Source organism: Procambarus clarkii, chromosome 19 (genome assembly GCF_040958095.1).
Source record: "Procambarus clarkii isolate CNS0578487 chromosome 19, FALCON_Pclarkii_2.0, whole genome shotgun sequence".
NCBI classification, from domain to species: domain Eukaryota; kingdom Metazoa; phylum Arthropoda; class Malacostraca; order Decapoda; family Cambaridae; genus Procambarus; species Procambarus clarkii.
This window is the reverse complement of record NC_091168.1, coordinates 30,531,445-30,551,934: the sequence shown is the minus strand read 5'-3', so window position 1 is coordinate 30,551,934 and position 20,490 is coordinate 30,531,445. Positions and strand designations below refer to the sequence as shown.

The 20,490-nt window shown below is 48.3% G+C and overlaps 1 protein-coding gene across 1 annotated transcript in view; it reads right to left on the bottom strand.

Moving 5' to 3' along the window:
• LOC138366393 (uncharacterized) overlaps positions 1-20,026 on the bottom strand; it is a 49,190-nt gene extending 29,164 nt beyond the window's left edge. The window contains exon 1 of the mRNA XM_069327435.1: positions 18,139-20,026. Coding sequence (XP_069183536.1) covers positions 18,139-20,026 — 1,888 coding nt within the window. The remainder of the gene's footprint in view (positions 1-18,138) is intronic.
• Positions 20,027-20,490: the final 464 nt, after the last annotated feature.

Here is a 20,490-nt window from a genome sequence, read left to right as displayed (position 1 = left end):
GTTCTATAGTAAAGTTTACTGTAAATGTTCTGTAGTAAAGTTTACTGTAATTGTTCTGTAGTAAAGTTTACTGTAAATGTTCTGTAGTAAAGTTTACTGTAAATGTTCTGTAGTAAAGTTTACTGTAATTGTTCTATAGTAAAGTTTACTGTAAATGTTCTATAGTAAAGTTTACTGTAAATGTTCTGTAGTAAAGTTTACTGTAATTGTTCTATAGTAAAGTTTACTGTAAATGTTCTATAGTAAAGTTTACTGTAAATGTTCTGTAGTAAAGTTTACTGTAATTGTTCTGTAGTAAAGTTTACTGTAAATGTTCTGTAGTAAAGTTTACTGTAATTGTTCTATAGTAAAGTTTACTGTAAATGTTCTATAGTAAAGTTTACTGTAAATGTTCTGTAGTAAAGTTTACTGTAAATGTTCTGTAGTAAAGTTTACTGTAAATGTTCTGTAGTAAAGTTTACTGTAAATGTTCTGTAGTAAAGTTTACTGTAATTGTTCTATAGTAAAGTTTACTGTAAATGTTCTATAGTAAAGTTTACTGTAAATGTTCTGTAGTAAAGTTTACTGTAATTGTTCTATAGTAAAGTTTACTGTAAATGTTCTAGAGTAAAGTTTACTGTAAATGTTCTATAGTAAAGTTTACTGTAAATGTTCTGTAGTAAAGTTTACTGTAAATGTTCTATAGTAAAGTTTACTGTAAATGTTCTGTAGTAAAGTTTACTGTAAATGTTCTATAGTAAAGTTTACTGTAAATGTTCTATAGTAAAGTTTACTGTAAATGTTCTGTAGTAAAGTTTACTGTAATTGTTCTATACTAAAGTTTACTGTAAATGTTCTGTAGTAAAGTTTACTGTAATTGTTCTATACTAAAGTTTACTGTAATTGTTCTGTAGTAAAGTTTACTGTAATTGTTCTATACTAAAGTTTACTGTAATTGTTCTGTAGTAAAGTTTACTGTAATTGTTCTATAGTAAAGTTTATTGTAATTGTTCTATACTAAAGTTTACTGTAACTGTTCTATACTAAAGTTTATTGTAATTGTTCTATACTAAAGTTTACTGTAACTGTTCTATACTAAAGTTTACTGTAACTGTTCTATACTAAAGTTTATTGTAATTGTTCTATACTAAAGTTTACTGTAACTGTTCTATACTAAAGTTTACTGTAATTGTTCTATACTAAAGTTTACTGTAACTGTTCTATACTAAAGTTTACTGTAATTGTTCTATAGTAATGTTTACTGTAACTGTTCTATACTAAGGTTTACACAGTATACAACCCAACAGGTGAACCATTATTGATGAACAAGGGGCGGCAGCTTCCTAATATATATAACAAGTGTATTTTTCTCAAATCCGAGTGACTGCCCAATCGTGTTTGTCACCGAGAATTTAAGATCGGACTCATTCTTTACATGATGGAAACCTCTGTTTTTCCATTTAGTTCTATAAACAAAGTACCACCACCACCACCAGCGGTAAAAAGTCCCACCACCAGCGGTAAAAAGTCCCACCACCAGCGGTAAAAAGTCCCACCACCAGCGGTAAAAAGTCCCACCACCAGAGGTAATAAGTCCCACCACCACCACCACCACCAGAGGTAATAAGTCCCACCACCACCACCAGAGGTAATAAGTCTCACCTACCAAGAGAGGTACTCACCACCGCTCCAGGGGGCCCACCACAAGTGTGTGGCCGGTTACGCTGCCGGCTCATAGTTACGGCTGTGACTATCGCGTGTTACCCTGCCGGCTACTCGTTACAGTCAACTGTGACAAGAGATGTGGCGTTACAGTCAGGGGTATAAGTGTCATCAACAGTCTCTCCGGGCACTCTGGCGTTACTGCCTTGTCGCGACACTTCCTCCGTCTGCAGGTTGTAGTCTTCTCTGTATTAATTCTAAGTCAATTGTGTTTACGTCAGTTTTTCATATGTTAATCTTGCTCTTGTGTGATGGTAAAGTGTTTCAAGTCCGGGTTTTTTGTGTATTTCAGATATTATTATCTTGATTATATAGTAAATTGTCATAGTTTTGTGTCTGAGTAATCCTGAGTAATCCTTCACTTCTGCTCAATTCTCACAAAGGCCTGTGTGATTTTTTTTATTTAGTGTTACCCGAATGTCACATTCCATCTTCCCGGTACAGTCGCGGTACCATTTTACGATATATATATATATATATATATATATATATATATATATATATATATATATATATATATATATATATATATATATATATATATATATATATATATTATTAAATATGACCGAAAAAGTAAGATTAATAATTCTAACACGAATTTTCTCAATCTTTCGTACATTACGCTTCACTGTTGGAGGTAAATCAAAAATTAATTCTCCAAAATTCATTTTTATTTCTAGTCTGACGCGACACGGGCGCGTTTCGTAAAACTTATTACATTTTCAAAGACTTTAGTTCACAAATACACAACTGAATAGAATTTACGTATCTCCGATTTTATATCTACATTTGAGTGAGGTGGGAGGGGTGATGTGGCATTAACACAAGACAGAACAAGAGGGGATATTAATAGGGTATTAAAAGTATCAACACAAGACAGAACACAAACAATGGGTATTGAATAGAAGTGTTTGTAGAAAGCCTATTGGTCCATATTTCTTGATGCTTCTATATTAGAGCGGAGTCTTGAGGTGGGTAGAATATAGTTGTGCAATAATTGGCTGTTGATTGCTGGTGTTGACTTCTTGATGTGTAGTGCCTCGCAAACGTCAAGCCGCCTGCTATCGCTGTATCTATCGATGATTTCTGTGTTGTTTACTAGGATTTCTCTGGCGATGGTTTGGTTATGGGAAGAGATTATATGTTCCTTAATGGAGCCCTGTTGCTTATGCATCGTTAAACGCCTAGAAAGAGATGTTGTTGTCTTGCCTATATACTGGGTTTTTTGGAGCTTACAGTCCCCAAGTGGGCATTTGAAGGCATAGACGACGTTAGTCTCTTTCAAAGCGTTCTGTTTTGTGTCTGGAGAGTTTCTTATGAGTAGGCTGGCCGTTTTTCTGGTTTTATAGTAAATCGTCAGTTGTATCCTCTGATTTTTGTCTGTAGGGATAACGTTTCTATTAACAATATCTTTCAGGACCCTTTCCTCCGTTTTATGAGCTGTGGAAAAGAAGTTCCTGTAAAATAGTCTAATAGGGGGTATAGGTGTTGTGTTAGTTGTCTCTTCAGAGGTTGCATGGCTTTTCACTTTCCTTCTTATGATGTCTTCGACGAAACCATTGGAGAAGCCGTTATTGACTAGGACCTGCCTTACCCTACATATATATATATATATATATATATATATATATATATATATATATATATATATATATATATATATATATATGTATATATATATATATATATATATATATATATACACTGACACTATATATATATATATATATATATATATATATATATATATATATATATATATATATATATATAGTGTCAGACCACGAAGCAAGAATTGAAACAAGAATTTCCTTAAGATTTTCGTATTTAATAATACATCTTCTGAAGATGTATTATTAAATACAAAAGTACTTAAGGAAATTCCTGTTTCAATTCTTCTTTCGTGGTCTGACACTGTCACATTTTTCATCACGTGTTAATATTCGTGATTTACACGCACACATAGATAAATGTATTACACCACCACCAGCAGCAGAAGCACCACCACCACATCACCACCACCACCACCACCACCCACCAAACCAGCACCACTACCACCCCCCCCCACCACCACTAACTATGCTTCAGGATGTCAGCTAATGACATCGACGACTGCCCGACATCATTGTTTGGTTTAATAAATGGCTTTGTCCTTGTCCGGTTCTCGTCAAGAATGTTGCGCAACTCGCTGCCCAGTTTTTTTTAGCGTGGGGCGCTGCTGCCTTGGGTCACCCTGCTGCCCGCTCTCCTCAATAGTACGTCCTATTTTGACGTATAATGTCCTTACGGCCAGAAACTGGTGTACTGTAAGTGGTAGCGGCTCGCGAAGTTAATGTGTAGTCCTTTTCTGTTAATGGGTCCTCGGGTTGGTTAGGTTCAGGCACTTTAGTACAACTGTTTTTTTTTTTTTTTAGGGATATTCCTGCGCGGGCCCTAAGCCTCTGGCTGGCCCACTAAGTGTTGCTTGTTTCTGTTATACTTGGGCGGAGTATGAGTATTTATGACTCGTATGGTCGCTTCAGTAAGATTTTGTCCCATGTGTTTAACAACTTCTGCTCTGTTGAATCTAAGTTGAAATCTTAATGGGTTTGTAACTGTGCACTGTGTTAGATAATGTTCCAGTGGTCTGTTGTGGTTGTAACTGTGCACTGTGTTAGATAATGTTCCAGTGGTCTGTTGTGGTTGTAACTGTGTACTGTGTTAGATAATGTTCTAGTACTCACCTAGTTGTACTCACCTAGTTGTGTTTGCGGGGGTTGAGCTCTGGCTCTTTGGTCCCGCCTCTCAACCGTCAATCAACAGGTGTACAGATTCCTGAGCCTATCGGGCTCTGTCATATCTACACTTGAAACTGTGTATGGAGTCAGCCTCCACCACATCACTTCCTAATGCATTCCATTTGTCAACCACTCTGACACTAAAAAAGTTCTTTCTAATATCTCTGTGGCTCATTTGGGCACTCAGTTTCCACCTGTGTCCCCTTGTGCGTGTTCCCCTTGTGTTAAATAGACTGTCTTTATCTACCCTATCAATCCCCTTCAGAATCTTGAATGTGGTGATCATGTCCCCCCTAACTCTTCTGTCTTCCAGCGAAGTGAGGTTTAATTCCCGTAGTCTCTCCTCGTAGCTCATACCTCTCAGCTCGGGTACTAGTCTGGTGGCAAACCTTTGAACCTTTTCCAGTTTAGTCTTATCCTTGACTAGATATGGACTCCATGCTGGGGCTGCATACTCCAGGATTGGCCTGACATATGTGGTATACAAAGTTCTGAATGATTCTTTACACAAGTTTCTGAATGCCGTTCGTATGTTGGCCAGCCTGGCATATGCCGCTGATGTTATCCGCTTGATATGTGCTGCAGGAGACAGGTCTGGCGTGATATCAACCCCCAAGTCTTTTTCCTTCTCTGACTCCTGAAGAATTTCCTCTCCCAGATGATACCTTGTATCTGGCCTCCTGCTCCCTACACCTATCTTCATTACATTACATTTGGTTGGGTTAAACTCTAACAACCATTTGTTCGACCATTCCTTCAGCTTGTCTAGGTCTTCTTGAAGCCTCAAACAGTCCTCTTCTGTTTTAATCCTTCTCATAATTTTAGCATCGTCCGCAAACATTGAGAGTGGTCTGTTGTGGTTGTAACTGTGTACTGTGTTAAGTAATGTTCCACTGGTCTGTTGTGGTTGTAACTGTGTACTGTGTTAGATAATGTTCCAGTGGTCTGTTGTGGGTGTAACTGTGCACTATGTTAGATAATGTTCCAGTGGTCTGTTGTGGTTGTAACTGTGCACTGTGGTAGATAATGTTCCAGTGGTCTGTCGGGCATTTCTCCACAGTGTTGACATTTCCTCTCATCTTCCGGAACCTGTAAGCCTATTTCCCATGCACATGGGTATCCAAGCCTGATGCGATGTAAGTGTACTTCTATTGTTCAACTACTCCGTTTCATCAAACTAAGTGATTCGTAGTTGGTTGAATTCTTGTACCAACCCGCAGATCCTGATGTTGCAACTGCTGTGTTGTGGTCACTGTACATCTCCTGCATTGCTCTGTTTCTAATTACTTTCTTAATCTGTGATAGACTCTGTGGTATGTAAATGTCTACATTTCTTCATCTTAGTTGCAAGTTTTGCAGCTTCGTCTGCACCCAATTGATAAGTACTCGACGGCCTTGTCGTTTAAGTGTTTGCATTAATGATATGACATTTGTGATCAGGTGGATGTTATCACATATGTGTTCTCGTTGCAAGGTTTCAATGGCAGTTCTCGAATCTGTATGTATGATAACATGTTGTCGGTGTTGAGCAAGAGCATGTTCCAAAACCTTTTGAATGACTAGCATCTCTGTTTGTAAAGTCGAACACCCATTTGTGTCTCCAACTATTTACAGAGTTTCCTGCTTTAACTGCAGCTCCGGTTTCTTGTTCCCTGCTGGTCTACTGATCCATCTGTGAAGTAAGTGAAGCTGTCGGATGCCAAGTTTGCTTCTGTATGCCGCTGTGCAATATTACGTAGCAGATGAGGATTTGTCTGGTTCTTTTTTCCTTCAAGAACCATAATCTTAAAGTCTGCTGGCAGAGATTTCCAAGTGGCTGCATAACAGTCTGCTTGAACACTGTTTAGCGGCGGTGGGAACGATTAGAACAGGCTGCACCGTCACTATGGTCCTTGGCCACGCTCTGGCCTCAAGGTCAGAAGAGATAGAGGGGACATGATCACACCATACAAACTCCTGAGGGGGAACAAACCAGGTGGACAAGGACAGCCTCAATAAAGTGAAGGGGGGGGGGGAGGAGGAGGAGACTTATATGTGAAGCTGGAAACACAAGGTAAGGGTTATTATCAGGGAAAAGCGCTAGGCCATCACGACCATGTAGCACTGGGAAGGGATATGAGGATAAGGATTTAGGATAGGACGGAGAAAAGGAATGGTGGCCAACACACTTGGACGGTTGGTGGGGATTGAACCCAGACCAGCAGGAAATAAGGCTTTCTTTGTGCCGACGAGTACAAGTGTAAGGGAACACTTGTACTGGTGGTCAACAAGTGGAGTACACTGAGGTTATCTTTAAACGATTTCGGGACTTAGCGTCCCGAGGCCCAGTCCTCGATCAGGCCTCTTTTTTGTTACACACCACCAGGAAGCAGCCCGTAGCAGATGTCTAACTCCCAAGAACCTATTTACTGCTAGGTGAACAGAGGCATCAGGGTGAAAGAAACAATGCCCATTTGTTTCCGCCTCCAACGGGGATCAAACCCGGATCTTTAGGACTACGAATCCCAAGCGTTGTCCACTCAGGTGAGAGAAGAAGTTGTGGAAGCCACATCCAACCAGAACTATAAGGCCACAGCAGACACAGTTTGTGCGTCAGGATAGTTAAGTACTAACACGAAGGGTACAACAAGACCCGCTGGCTGGGGCCATGAGCTAGACCTCACTCCCCCATAGTCAGTATTAGGAAAGTGGCGGCTCTTGTCACAGTCACTGGCCCCGGGCACTACCCACCTGGGTACCATCAGGCGCCGGGCACTACCCACCTGGGTACGATCAGGCTCTGAGCACTACCCACCTGGGTACCATCAGGCACAGGGCACTACTCACCTGGGCACCATCAGGCCCTGGGTACCATCAGGCACAGGGCACTACTCACCTGGGCACCATCAGGCCCTGGGCACTACCCACCTGGGTACCATCAGGCCCTGGGCACTACCGACCTGGGTACCATCAGGCCCCGGGCACCATCAGGCACTGGGCACTACTCACCTGGGTACCATCAGGCCCCGGGCACTACCTACCTGGGTACCATCAGGCCTCGGGCCCCGGTGCTAAGGTTGACATTGCTTGGGGAGTGGATAGTACACGGATGTGAACTTAGTAGAGTTCAGTGGTACGTTCCCGGATGACTGAAAGTTCAGTCTGTAAATATATTTGTTTCATGTTGAGCATTGGGTGTCCGGCTCTAGGGAACACGTGGATGGCTAGTGAAGAGCCAAGGAATTTTAATGGCTAGTCTTTGCTGTTAGATTAAGGATGTTTTATTTAGCTATGTCAGTAAGTGTAGGATGTATGTTTCCTGATGTTGGAGGATTGCTGTCAGTTGACAGCCGAGACATTGATGAATTTGAACAAGTTTATTGTGATGTTGCTGAACAATCTGATGATTGTCATTTTTCTTAGTTAGGTTAGCTTTTGTTTGAGGCATGAGTTTGAGTTTATTGAGGATTTGGATACTAAACCTCGTTACTTTTAGAAGAAAAATTAACAAGGTTTACTAAGTTACTTGTGCGGGGGGGGGGGGGGGTTGTAACAACTGAAGCTGTTTTAAAAATAAGTAATTGTATGGGAGACAGGGGGATACGCCTTTGTACAATAGTGAGAGTCATGTTGTAGTTTGACCTGACTCAAGCACAAGGTCATATCTCCTGAGGATTAGTGGGTGAAATACAAAATGGCCGCCACCTTTGTCTTAAAACAATATATAATCAATTATTTTACAGAATTCAGTAATTTAGAGAAATTAGTCTTCATTCATATTGTATTCATACATATTCAATAGTATTTCTGTTTAAAGTATCAAGAGTATCCTAAATTGTCAGAATACTTTAGTAAGTCACCATCAGTGACTTACTACTAGCGGGATTAGCCTCGGGCGCGGAGCGATTTGGGCGACCTTAGGTCATAAGGGTCACCAAAGTTCCATATTTTTGGTAATTTCTCAAAGGTCAAATAGCCATTTTGTAATCGGAAATAGCTCTTCCCTAAGATGTCCTGTGCAAACCTTCAGTTTAAGAGTTCAACCATCTGGGTCGTTCCGTACAACAGAGATTAGTTGTTCAACTTAAACCCTGCGAGTAACTTAGTAAGACAGGTGGAAGAATACCCTGCTCTGGCTTCTGTGTGGAGCAGAGCGAGGTAGGATCAGTGTGGACAAGGCAACGACTCTGGAAGGTAACCCACTCTCCACCTCTCCCCGCAACCAGCACTACACCAGCTGGTCGCTATAAGAGGTATAGTTGCTATAGTTTGGTATAGGAATTAGTTCATCTCATGCCTTAAGTCAGGGAGTGTTAAGGATAGGGAGTGCTTTAATTTCGATGTTGTTTTAGATCTTGAATAAATTATTTAGATAGTAAATTGCATTTTATCATTTCCATTTCATGTTTTATTGTTCATTGTCCTTTACACTGTGGTTTCCACGAGTCCGAGTTTTCGGTTGGGCCGCAGAGCCTAACACAGATTAAGAGTTCAGTTATCCCTTTGTTTGTTAATATTACCCACACTTAACGTAGATTCTTCCCTCCTAGCCGGTCGGCCGAGCGGACAGCACGCTGGACTTGTGATCCTGTGGTCCTGGGTTCGATCCCAGGCGCCGGCGAGAAACACTGGGCAGAGTTTCTTTCACCCTATGCCCCTGTTACCTAGCAGTAAAATAGGTACCTGGGTGTTAGTCAGCTGTCACGGGCTGCTTCCTGGGGGTGGAGGCCTGGTCGAGGACCGGGACGCGGGGACACTAAAAATCCCCGAAATCATCTCAAGATAACCTCCTATTCCAACTAACTGGGGATCAAGGCCCAAGGTTTAATGAGAGCATAATCGGTCCAGACCTCGGTTATTGCTCCCAGTGTTAATGGTCTGGTGGTGGCGGCGTAAAGGAGATTCTAGAGTTTGCTAGGGGTCTAGTTCATGTCATAAAGGCTGTAGAATCTTAGCCGGTCAAAACGGCTTAAGACCACGTGGCGTGGGATTCGGCTAGAGTAGTAGCTCTGGGGTCCCTTGGATTGAAGAGAGAATAAATCAGAATACGGGTAGAGTAAAGAGAAAGGTCAGAGAGAGAGAGAGAGAGAGAGAAGATCCCCCCCCCCCCCGTGTTACAACAAGTACATCCTAGATTATGGAATTCCTCCTAAAGGACATGACTATCACTGCAGATATCTGTGCAATTTACGTTCCAATAAAATACGGAATAAGAATAGAGAATGAACGTACTGGATTTTGATGGTAATTAAACAGCCTAACGACAACTAGCTTAAATATAAACATGTGCACATTGTTATAATATAGGTGGTTAATAGTTGCCGACCCGAGTGTCCGTTGATTACGGAACGATTCCAGGTCCCTCGTCTTCAGCTGCCGTGATAAGACGTCAATTGTGGGTTGGAGGAATGATTTGTTCCTGGACACTGCCATTATGTGCCGTTGTAACGTGGCACCGCTCTCCTGGTTGTAAGAACTAAATTAATTATAACTTAACAAGATCGAGAGTTGCTCTCTGTTGCACGTTGCTAATGGCGTCCGAGTCGCGTGGTGGTTGGCGACGCTCTCTAATGGAGTCTCCTTTCTCCCTCCCTCGCTGTGATACGCATGCGCCGAACACTCAAAGTGATCTCGAGCTTAAATGAATTTACTTATTCGCTATTAATCAGGGAAGTGAGGATTCCTGACAGATATTTATGTCACTGATATTTATATTAAGGCGCAATATATATTTTGCATAGTGCAAGTCAGCTTATTAAGACTGCACAAATAAATGAAAAGAATCTCATATAAATTGTTTTACTTTACAGTATTTTCCACTGTAGGTGTTATTACACCTAAATGTAGGAGTTCAGTAAGCAATAATATGCTATGTAAGTAATACAACTAAATAAACGATTATCATTAGTAAAGGAACGTAATTAACTGGACTGTTTTAGATTCAACTAAATGTGGAGAGAATTCATGTTTTAGTCTGTCGTTCCTCACATCGTCATTCTGACTAGGAAGAATTTGGCAAAAAATGACTTCGCAATATAAAACATTAATTGGATTAATTCTACCAATTAGTAAGATTAGTAATTACTGAGGTTTAATACAATAAGGATGTATTAGTGGTGTATAATTTCCAACACCATCAGGCCCCTGGCACTACCCACCTGGGTACCATCAGGCCTCGGGCACTACCCACCTGGGAACCATCAGGTCCCTTGCACTACCCACCTTTGTACCATCAGGCCCCGGGCACTACCCACCTGGGTACCATCAGGCCACGGGCACTACCCACCTGGGTACCATCAGACCCCGGGCACTACCTACCTGGGTACCATCAGGCCCTGGGCCCCTCCTACTTGGGTACCATCAGGCCCCGGGCACTACCCACCTGGGAACCATCAGGCCCTGGGCACCTCTCACCTGGGTACCATCAGGCCCCCGGCACTACCCACCTGGGTACCATCAGGCCCTGGGCACCTCTCACCTGGGTACCATCAGGCCCTGGGCACCTCTCACCTGGGTACCATCAGGCCCTGGGCACCTCTCACCTGGGTACCATCAGGCCCTGGGCACCTCTCACCTGGGTACCATCAGGCCCTGGGCACCTCTCACCTGGGTACCATCAGGCCCTGGGCACCTCTCACCTGGGTACCATCAGGCCCTGGGCACCTCTCACCTGGGTACCATCAGGCCCTGGGCACCTCTCACCTGGGTACCATCAGGCCCCCGGCACTACCCGGGTCAAATGTAGAAAGAGAACGCAGACGACATTACAAAAGAAGGAAGAAATTAACGGAAATGCTTAAGCAGACACGACTCTCCATACAAAGAAGAAATAATTTAAACAGGGAGATTAAAGAAATCGAACAGAGACTGACGCATTCCTATCAGATTGAAGAAAGGCAACTAGAACAGAAAGCAATTCAAGAAATAAAGATAAACCCAAAATATTTCTTCACATATGCTAAATCAAAAGCAAAAATCACTACCAGTATTGGACCTATTCGTATTAGTGAAGGTTCATACACTAAGGATGACAAAGAAATTAGTGAAATCCTAAAAAAGCAGTATGAGGACATGTTTAGCACTTCGATAATCAGCATGAAAGTGGAAGATTCGGACAATTTCTTTACGAATGATAAACACCTGTAAATATAACTGATATCAACACGAGCGTGGCAGATTTTGAAAGAGAAATTGACAATATGCCCATGCACTCAGCCCCGGGTCCAGATTCATGGAATTCAATATTTATAAAGAAATGCAAAGTGCCGGTAGCACAGGCACTCAGGATAGTGTGGAGGAAGAGCTTGGACACGGGAGAGATACCAGATGCGCTGAAAGCAGCAGACATTGCCCCTCTACACAAGGGAGGTAGCAAAGCTTTGGCAAAGAATTATAGACCAGTTGCATTAACTTCCCACATAATAAAAGTATTTGAGTAATCAGGAGTCAGGTCACTAGATTCATGGAAACCAATGACCTCCACTCAGTTCAACATGGATTTAGAGCAGGAAGATCATGCCTCTCACAGCTACTTGACCATTATGACAAAATCACTGAGGCATTAGAAGAAAAACAGAATGCAGAAGTTGTATACACGGATTTCGCAAAGAAATAGAAGTGGGCATGATCACATTCGATAAATGTGACCAGTGGAGTGATAGCACACATAATGAGGTCAATGGGAATAACTGGTAAAGTAGGACGCTGGATTCTCAGTTTTCTGTCGAACAGAACACAAAGAGTGACAGTCAATCAAATAAAATCGAGTCCAAGCGCAGTTAAAAGCTCTGTACCTCAAAGTACAGTCCTTGCACCGCTGCTTTTCCTTATTCTCATATCAGACATAGACTCAGATACCAGTCACAGCTTCGTATCATGCTTTTGCAGATGACACAAAAATCAACATGAAAATTACCTCTGTTGAAGACATTGAAAAACTACAAGCAGATATTAATAAAGTTTTCGATTAGGCAGCAGAAAATAACATGATGTTTAACAGTGATAAATTCCAGGTACTCAGATACGGCAAAAATGAGGACCTTAAACATAATAGAGGGTACAAAACACAATCGAATCTGCCCATAGTAGGAAAACAGGATGTCAAGGATTTGGGAATAATAATGTCTGACGACCTAACATTTAGGGAGCATAACCAAACAAGTGTTGCGTCAGCCAGAAAAATGATAGGATGGATTACGAGAACTTTCAAATCCAGGGATCCCATCACAATGGTTGTACTCTTCAAGTCACTTGTGTTGCCCTGTCTTGAGTACTACTCAGTACTCACCTCCCCCTTCAGAGCAGAAGAGATTGCTGAAATAGAGGGAATACAGAGAACATATACGGCACGCATAGACGAGATAAAGCACCTAAATTATTGGGACCGTCTCAAAGCTCTCCAAATGTACTCACTAGAAAGGAGACGAGAGAGATACCAAATAATATACACATGGAAAATACTGGAGGGACAGGTCCCAAATCTACACAGTAAAATAACAACGTACTGGAGTGAACGATATGGAAGAAAATGCAGAATAGAACCAGTGAAGAGCAGAGGTGCCATGGGCACAATCAGAGAACACTGAATAAACATCAGAGGTCCGCGGTTGTTCAACGTCCTCCCAGCGAGCATCAGAAATATTGCCAGAACAACCGTGGACATCTTCAAGAGAAAACTAGATTTATTCCTCCAAGGAGTGCCGGACCAATCGGGCTGTGGTGGGTATGTGGGCCTGTGGGCCGCTCCAAGCAACAGCTTGGTGGACCAAACTCTCACAAGTCAAGCCTGGCCTCGGGCCGGGCTTGGGGAGTAGAACTCTCAGAACCCCATCAAGCAGGTGCCCATGTGGGTACCACCAGGCCCTGGGCACTACTCACCTGGGTACCATCAGGCCCCGGGCACAACCTACCTGGGAACTATCAGGCCCCGGGCACTACCCACCTGGGTACCATCAAGCCCTGGGCACAACCTACCTGGGTACTATCAGGCTCTGGGCACTACCTACCTGGGTACCATCAGGCCCCGGGCACAACCTACCTGGGTACTATCAGGCCCCGGGCACTACCCACCTGGGTACTATCAGGCCCAGACACTACCCACCTGGGTATCATTAGACTACGGGCACGACCTACCTGGGTACTATCAGGCCCCGGGCACTACCCACCTGGGTACCATCAGGCCCCGGGCACTACCCACCTGGGTACCTGGCCCCGGGCACGAGAGGGCTGGGCGGACTGCATTTTCTTGGATTGTCGGAAAGCCTTTGACACAGTACCGCATAAGAGGCTGGTACATACGCTGGAGAGACAGGCAGGTGTAGCTGGTAAGGTGCTCCAGTGGATAAGGGAGTATCTAAGCAATAAGAAGCAGAGTTACGATGAGGGGTGAGACCTCCGATTGGCGCGAAGTCACCAGTGGAGTCCTACAGGGCTCTGTACTCGGTCCTATCTTGTTTCTGATATATGTAAATGATCTCCCGGAGGGTATCGATTCATTTCTCTCAATGTTTGCGGACGATGCTAAAATTATGAGAAGGATTAAAACAGAAGAGGACTGTTTGAGGCTTCAAGAAGACCTAGACAAGCTGAAGGAATGGTCGAACTAATGGTTGTTAGAGTTTAACCCAACCAAATGTAATGTAATGAAGATAGGTGTAGGGAGCAGGAGGCCAGATACAAGGTATCATCTGGGAGAGGAAATTCTTCAGGAGTCAGAGAAGAAAAAAGACTTGGGGGTTGATATCACGCCAGACCTGTCTCCTGCAGCACATATCAAGCGGATAACATCAGCGGCATATGCCAGGCTGGCCAACATATGAACGGCATTCAGAGACTTGTGTAAAGAATCATTCAGAACTTTGTATACCACATATGTCAGGCCAATCCTGGAGTATGCAGCCCCAGCATGGAGTCCATATCTAGTCAAGGATAAGACTAAACTGGAAAAGGTTCAAAGGTTTGCCACCAGACTAGTACCCGAGCTGAGAGGTATGAGCTACGAGGAGAGACTACGGGAATTAAACTTCACGTCACTGGGAGACAGAAGAGTTAGAGGGGACATGATCACCACATAGAAGATTCTGAGAGGAATTGATAGGGTAGATAAAGACAGGCTATTTACCACAAGGGGCACATGCACAAGGGGACACAGGTGGAAACTGAGTGCCCAAATGAGCCACAGAGATATTAGAAAGAACTTTTTTAGTGTCAGGGTGGTTGACAAATGGAATGCATTAGGAAGTGATGTGGTGGAGGCTGACTCCATACACAGTTTCAAGTGTAGATATGATAGAGCCCAATAGGCTCAGGAATCTGTACACCTGTTGATTGACGGTTGAGAGGCGGGACCAAAGAGCCAGAGCTCAACCCCCGCAAACACAACTAGGTGAGTACAACTTACCTGGGTACTATCAGGCCCCGGGCACAACCTACCTGGGTACTATCAGGCCCCGGGCACAACCTACCTGGGTACTATCAGGCCCCTGGCACAACTCACCTGGGTACCATCAGGCCCCGGGCACTACCTACCTGGGTACTATCAGGCCCCGGGCACAACCTACCTGGGTACTATCAGGCTCTGGGCACTACCTACCTGGGTACCATCAGGCCCCGGGCACAACGTACCTGGGTACTATCAGGCCCCGGGCACTACCCACCTGGGTACTATCAGGCCCAGACACTACTCACCTGGGTATCATTAGACCACGGGCACAACCTACCTGGGTACTACCAGGCCCCGGGCACTACCCACCTGGGTACCATCAGGCCCCGGGCACTACCCACCTGGGTACCTGGCCCCGGGCACAAGAGGGCTGGGCGGACTGCATTTTCTTGGATTGTCGGAAAGCCTTTGACACAGTACCGCATAAGAGGCTGGTACATAAGCTGGAGAGACAGGCAGGTGTAGCTGGTAAGGTGCTCCAGTGGATAAGGGAGTATCTAAGCAATAGGAAGCAGAGTTACGGTGAGGGGTGAGACCTCCGATTGGCGTGAAGTCACCAGTGGAGTCCCACAGGGCTCTGTACTCGGTCCTATCTTGTTTCTGATATATGTAAATGATCTCCCGGAGGGTATCGATTCATTTCTCTCAATGTTAGCGGACGATGCTAAAATTATGAGAAGGATTAAAACAGAAGAGGACTGTTTGAGGCTTCAAGAAGACCTAGACAAGCTGAAGGAATGGTCGAACAAATGGTTGTTAGAGTTTAACCCAACCAAATGTAATGTAATGAAGATAGGTGTTGGGAGCAGGAGGCCAGATACAAGGTATCATATGGGAGAGGAAATTCTTCAGGAGTCAGAGAAGGAAAAAGACTTGGGGGTTGATATCACGCCAGACCTGTCTCCTGCAGCACATATCAAGCGGATAACATCAGCGGCATATGCCAGGCTGGCCAACATATGAACGGCATTCAGAGACTTGTGTAAAGAATCATTCAGAACTTTGTATACCACATATGTCAGGCCAATCCTGGAGTATGCAGCCCCAGCATGGAGTCCATATCTAGTCAAGGATAAGACTAAACTGGAAAAGGTTCAAAGGTTTGCCACCAGACTAGTACCCGAGCTGAGAGGTATGAGCTACGAGGAGAGACTACGGGAATTAAACTTCACGTCACTGGGAGACAGAAGAGTTAGAGGGGACATGATCGCCACATAGAAGATTCTGAGAGGAATTGATAGGGTAGATAAAGACAGGCTATTTACCACAAGGGGCACATGCACAAGGGGACACAGGTGGAAACTGAGTGCCCAAATGAGCCACAGAGATATTAGAAAGAACTTTTTTAGTGTCAGGGTGGTTGACAAATGGAATGCATTAGGAAGTGATGTGGTGGAGGCTGACTCCATACACAGTTTCAAGTGTAGATATGATAGAGCCCAATAGGCTCAGGAATCTGTACACCTGTTGATTGACGGTTGAGAGGCGGGACCAAAGAGCCAGAGCTCAACCCCCGCAAACACAACTAGGTGAGTACAACTTACCTGGGTACTATCAGGCCCCGGGCACAACCTATCTGGGTACTATCAGGCCCCGGGCACAACCTACCTGGGTACTATCAGGCCCCTGGCACTACTCACCTGGGTACCATCAGGCCCCGGGCACTACCTACCTGGGTACTATCAGGCCCCGGGCACAACCTACCTGGGTACTATCAGGCTCTGGGCACTACCTACCTGGGTACCATCAGGCCCCGGGCACTACCCACCTGGGTACCATCAGGAGATACACTGAAAACCTCTCCCGCCTCCGTGCTTGCTGCTGCCAGCCGCTGGCTGCCTGTCACTCCTTAATGGCTTGGTAATTATTCAAGTCCCGTCCAATATTATACTGATGAATTAACTCAGTGCAAAAAATAAAACAAAAAACTCACAGCCGCTGACAACAACATTTACAGCACTCTGATGTGAATTATTGCGCCCTCTGGGGAGGGGCCCGCGGGTCCGCCTGGGCAGGGGCCCGCGGGTCCACCTGGGGAGGGGCCCGCGGGTCCGCCTGGGGAGGGGCCCGCGGGTCCGCCTGGGCAGGGGCCCGCGGGTCCACCTGGGGAGGGGCCCGCGGGTCCGCCTGGGGAGGGGCCCGCGGGTCCGCCTGGGCAGGGGCCCGCGGGTCCACCTGGGGAGGGGCCCGCGGGTCCGCCTGGGGAGGGGCCCGCGGGTCCGCCTGGGGAGGGGCCCGCGGGTCCACCTGGGGAGGGGCCCGCGGGTCCGCCTGGGGAGGGGCCCGCGGGTCCGCCTGGGGAGGGGCCCGCGGGTCCGCCTGGGGAGGGGCCCGCGGGTCCGCCTGGGGAGGGGCCCGCGGGTCCGCCTGGGGAGGGGCCCGCGGGTCCGCCTGGGGAGGGGCCCGCGGGTCCGCCTGGGGAGGGGCCCGCGGGTCCGCCTGGGGAGGGGCCCGCGGGTCCGCCTGGGGAGGGGCCCGCGGGTCCACCTGGGGAGAGGCCAGCGGGTCCACCTGGGGAGAGGCCTGCGGGTCCGCCTGGGGAGAGGCCAGCGGGTCCACCTGGGGAGAGGCCCGCGGGTCCGCCTGGGGAGAGGCCTGCGGGTCCACCTGGGGAGGGGCCCGCGGGTCCGCCTTGGGAGGGGCCCGCGGGTCCACCTGGGGAGGGGCTCGCGGGTCCACCTGGGGAGGGGCTCGCGGGTCCACCTGGGGATGGGCTCACGGGTCCACCTGGGGAAGGGCCCGCGGGGCCCCGTGGGAAGAAGCCCGCGGGGCCCCGTGGGAAGAAGCCCGCGGGCCACCTGGGGAAGGGCCCGCGGGTCCACCTGGGGAGGGCCCATAATGTCAGCGTACCCAAGACTGGCGGGAAACAATTGGTCCGAGCATTAGAGATTGAATTAAAAAGTTTACATTTGCATATGAATGTCAAGTGGTTATTATACTGTGTGTATGATGGAGCAAGTGAGGGCTGTGAGGGTGAGGGCTGTGAGGATGAGGGCTGTGAGGGTGAGGGCTGTGAGGGGTGAGGGCTGTGAGGGTGAGGGCTGTGAGGGTGAGGGCTTAGAGGGCTGTGAGGGGTGAGGGCTGTGAGGGGTGAGGGCTGTGAGGGGTGAGAGGGCTGTGAGGGGTGTGAGGGGTGAGCGGTGTGAGGGCTGAGAGGGCTGTGATGGCTGTGAGAGGGCTGAGAGGGCTGTGAGGGCTGTGAGGGCTGTGAGAGCTGAGAGGGCTGTGAGGGCTGACAGGGCTGAGAGGGCTGTGAGGGCTGTGCGGGCTGAGAGGGCAGGGAGGGCTGAGAGGGCTGTGAGGGCTGTGAGAGCTGAGAGGGCTTTGAGGGCTGTGACAGCTGAGAGGGTTGTGAGGGCTGTGAGGGCTGTGAGAGCTGAGAGGGCTTTGAGGGCTGTGAGGGCTGTGAGGATGAGGGCTGAGGGCTGAGAGGGCTGTGAGGGCTGAGAGGGCTGTGAGGGCTGTGAGGGCTGAGAGGGCAGTGAGGGCTGTGAGAGCTGGGAGGGCTGTGAGAGCTGAGAGGGCTTTGAGGGCTGAGAGGGCTGTGAGGGCTGAGAGGGCTGTGAGAGCTGAGAGGGCTTTGAGGGCTGTGAGGGTGAGGGCTGTGAAGGCTGAGGGCTGAGAGGGCTGTAAGGCTGAGAGGGCTGTGAGGGCTGAGAGGGCTGCGAGGGTGAGGGTTGTGAGGGCTGAGGGCTGAGAGGGCTGTGAGGGCTGAGAGGGCTGTGAGGGCTGAGAGGGCTGTGAGGGCTGAGAGGGCTGAGAGGGCTGTGAGGGCTGAGAGGGCTGAGAGGGCTGAGAGGGCTGTGAGGGCTGAGAGGGCTAAGAGGGCTGTGAGGGCTGAGAGGGCTGAGAGGGCTGAGAGGGCCGTGAGGGCTGAGAGGGCTGTGAGAGCTGAGAGGGCTGAGAGGGCTGTGAGGGCTGTGAGGGCTGAGAGGGCCGTGAGGGCTGAGAGGGCTGTGAGGGCTGAGAGGGCCGTGAGGGCTGAGAGGGCCGTGAGGGCTGAGAGGGCTGAGAGGGCTGTGAGAGCTGAGAGGGCTGTGAGGGCTGAGAGGGCTGAGAGAGCTGAGAGGGCTGTGAGGGCTGAGAGGGCTGTGAGAGCTGTGAGGGCTGAGAGGGCCGTGAGGGCTGAGAGGGCTGTGAGGGCTGAGAGGGCTGTGAGGGCTGAGAGGGCTGAGAGAGCCGTGAGGGCCGTGAGGGCTGAGAGGGCCGTGAGCACCGTGAGGGCTGAGAGGGCTGAGAGGGCTGTGAGGGCTGAGAGGGCTGAGAGGGCCGTAAGGGCTGAGAGGGCCGTGAGGGCCGTGAGGGCTGAGAGGGCTGTGAGGGCTGAGAGGGCTGAGAGGGCCGTAAGGGCTGAGAGGGCCGTGAGGGCTGAGTGGGCCGTGAGGGCTGTGAGGGCTGAGAGAGCCGTGAGGGCCGTGAGGGCTGAGAGGGCCGTGAGGGCTGTGAGAGCTGTGAGGGCTGAGAGGGCCGTGAGGGCTGAGAGGGCCGTGAGGGCTGAGAGGGCTGTGAGGGCTGAGAGAGCCGTGAGGGCCGTGAGGGCTGAGAGGGCTGTGAGGGCCGTGAGGGCTGAGAGGGCCGTGAGGGCCGTGAGGGCTGAGAGGGCTGAGAGGGCTGTGAGGGCTGAGAGGGCTGAGAGGGCCGTGAGGGCCGTGAGGGCTGAGAGGGCCGTGAGGGCCGTGAGGGCTGAGAGGGCCGTGAGGGCTGAGAGAGCCGTGAGGGCCGTGAGGGCTGAGAGGGCTGAGAGGGCTGTGAGGGCCGTGAGGGCTGAGAGGGCCGTGAGGGCCGTGAGGGCTGTGAGAGCTGTGAGGGCTGAGAGGGCCGTGAGGGCTGAGAGGGCCGTGAGGGCTGAGAGGGCTGTGAGGGCTGAGAGGGCTGAGAGAGCCGTGAGGGCCGTGAGGGCTGAGAGGGGCGTGAGGGCCGTGAGGGCTGTGAGGGCTGTGAGGGCTGTGAGAGCTGTGAGGGCTGTGAGAGCTGTGAGGGCTGTGAGGGCTGTGAGGGCTGTGAGAGCTGTGAGGGCCGTGAGGGCTGAGAGAGCTGTGAGGGCTGTGAGGGCCGTGAGGGCTGTGAGGGCTGTGAGGGCTGTGAGGGCAGGAACCACAACACAGCCTCCCAGGAAGACCAACATCGCCCTCAACACACCTAAACATTCCTCAACTTCCTAAACCAACACAGCAAACCGGTTGATGTCAGAGAGTTTCTCACGGGCGCGGCTCTTGTGGGCGTGGGCGTGGCGGGGCGTGGGCGTGGGCATGGCCGGCCAGGGCACCGCATCCGGGTACTGTGGCCGGTGCCCTCACGTGCCCGAGGGGGGGAGGGGGCCGGAGTGACACCAGACAACCTCACCGGAATGGCTCTTGGATTTTAATGTCGAAGGTTTTACCCGTTGGTGCATCCGGAGGGGACCTCCCAAGTCATCTGGACAGGGACAACCATGTTAATTCGGACAAGGATACCCATGTTATCCGGACAAGGACACCCATGTTATCCGGACAAGGACACCCATGTTATCCGGACAGGGACACCATGGAGGGGCCGGTAACCCGTACAGGCCGGATAAGCCGGATATCCCTGAGGTGTGTTCACCTCAAC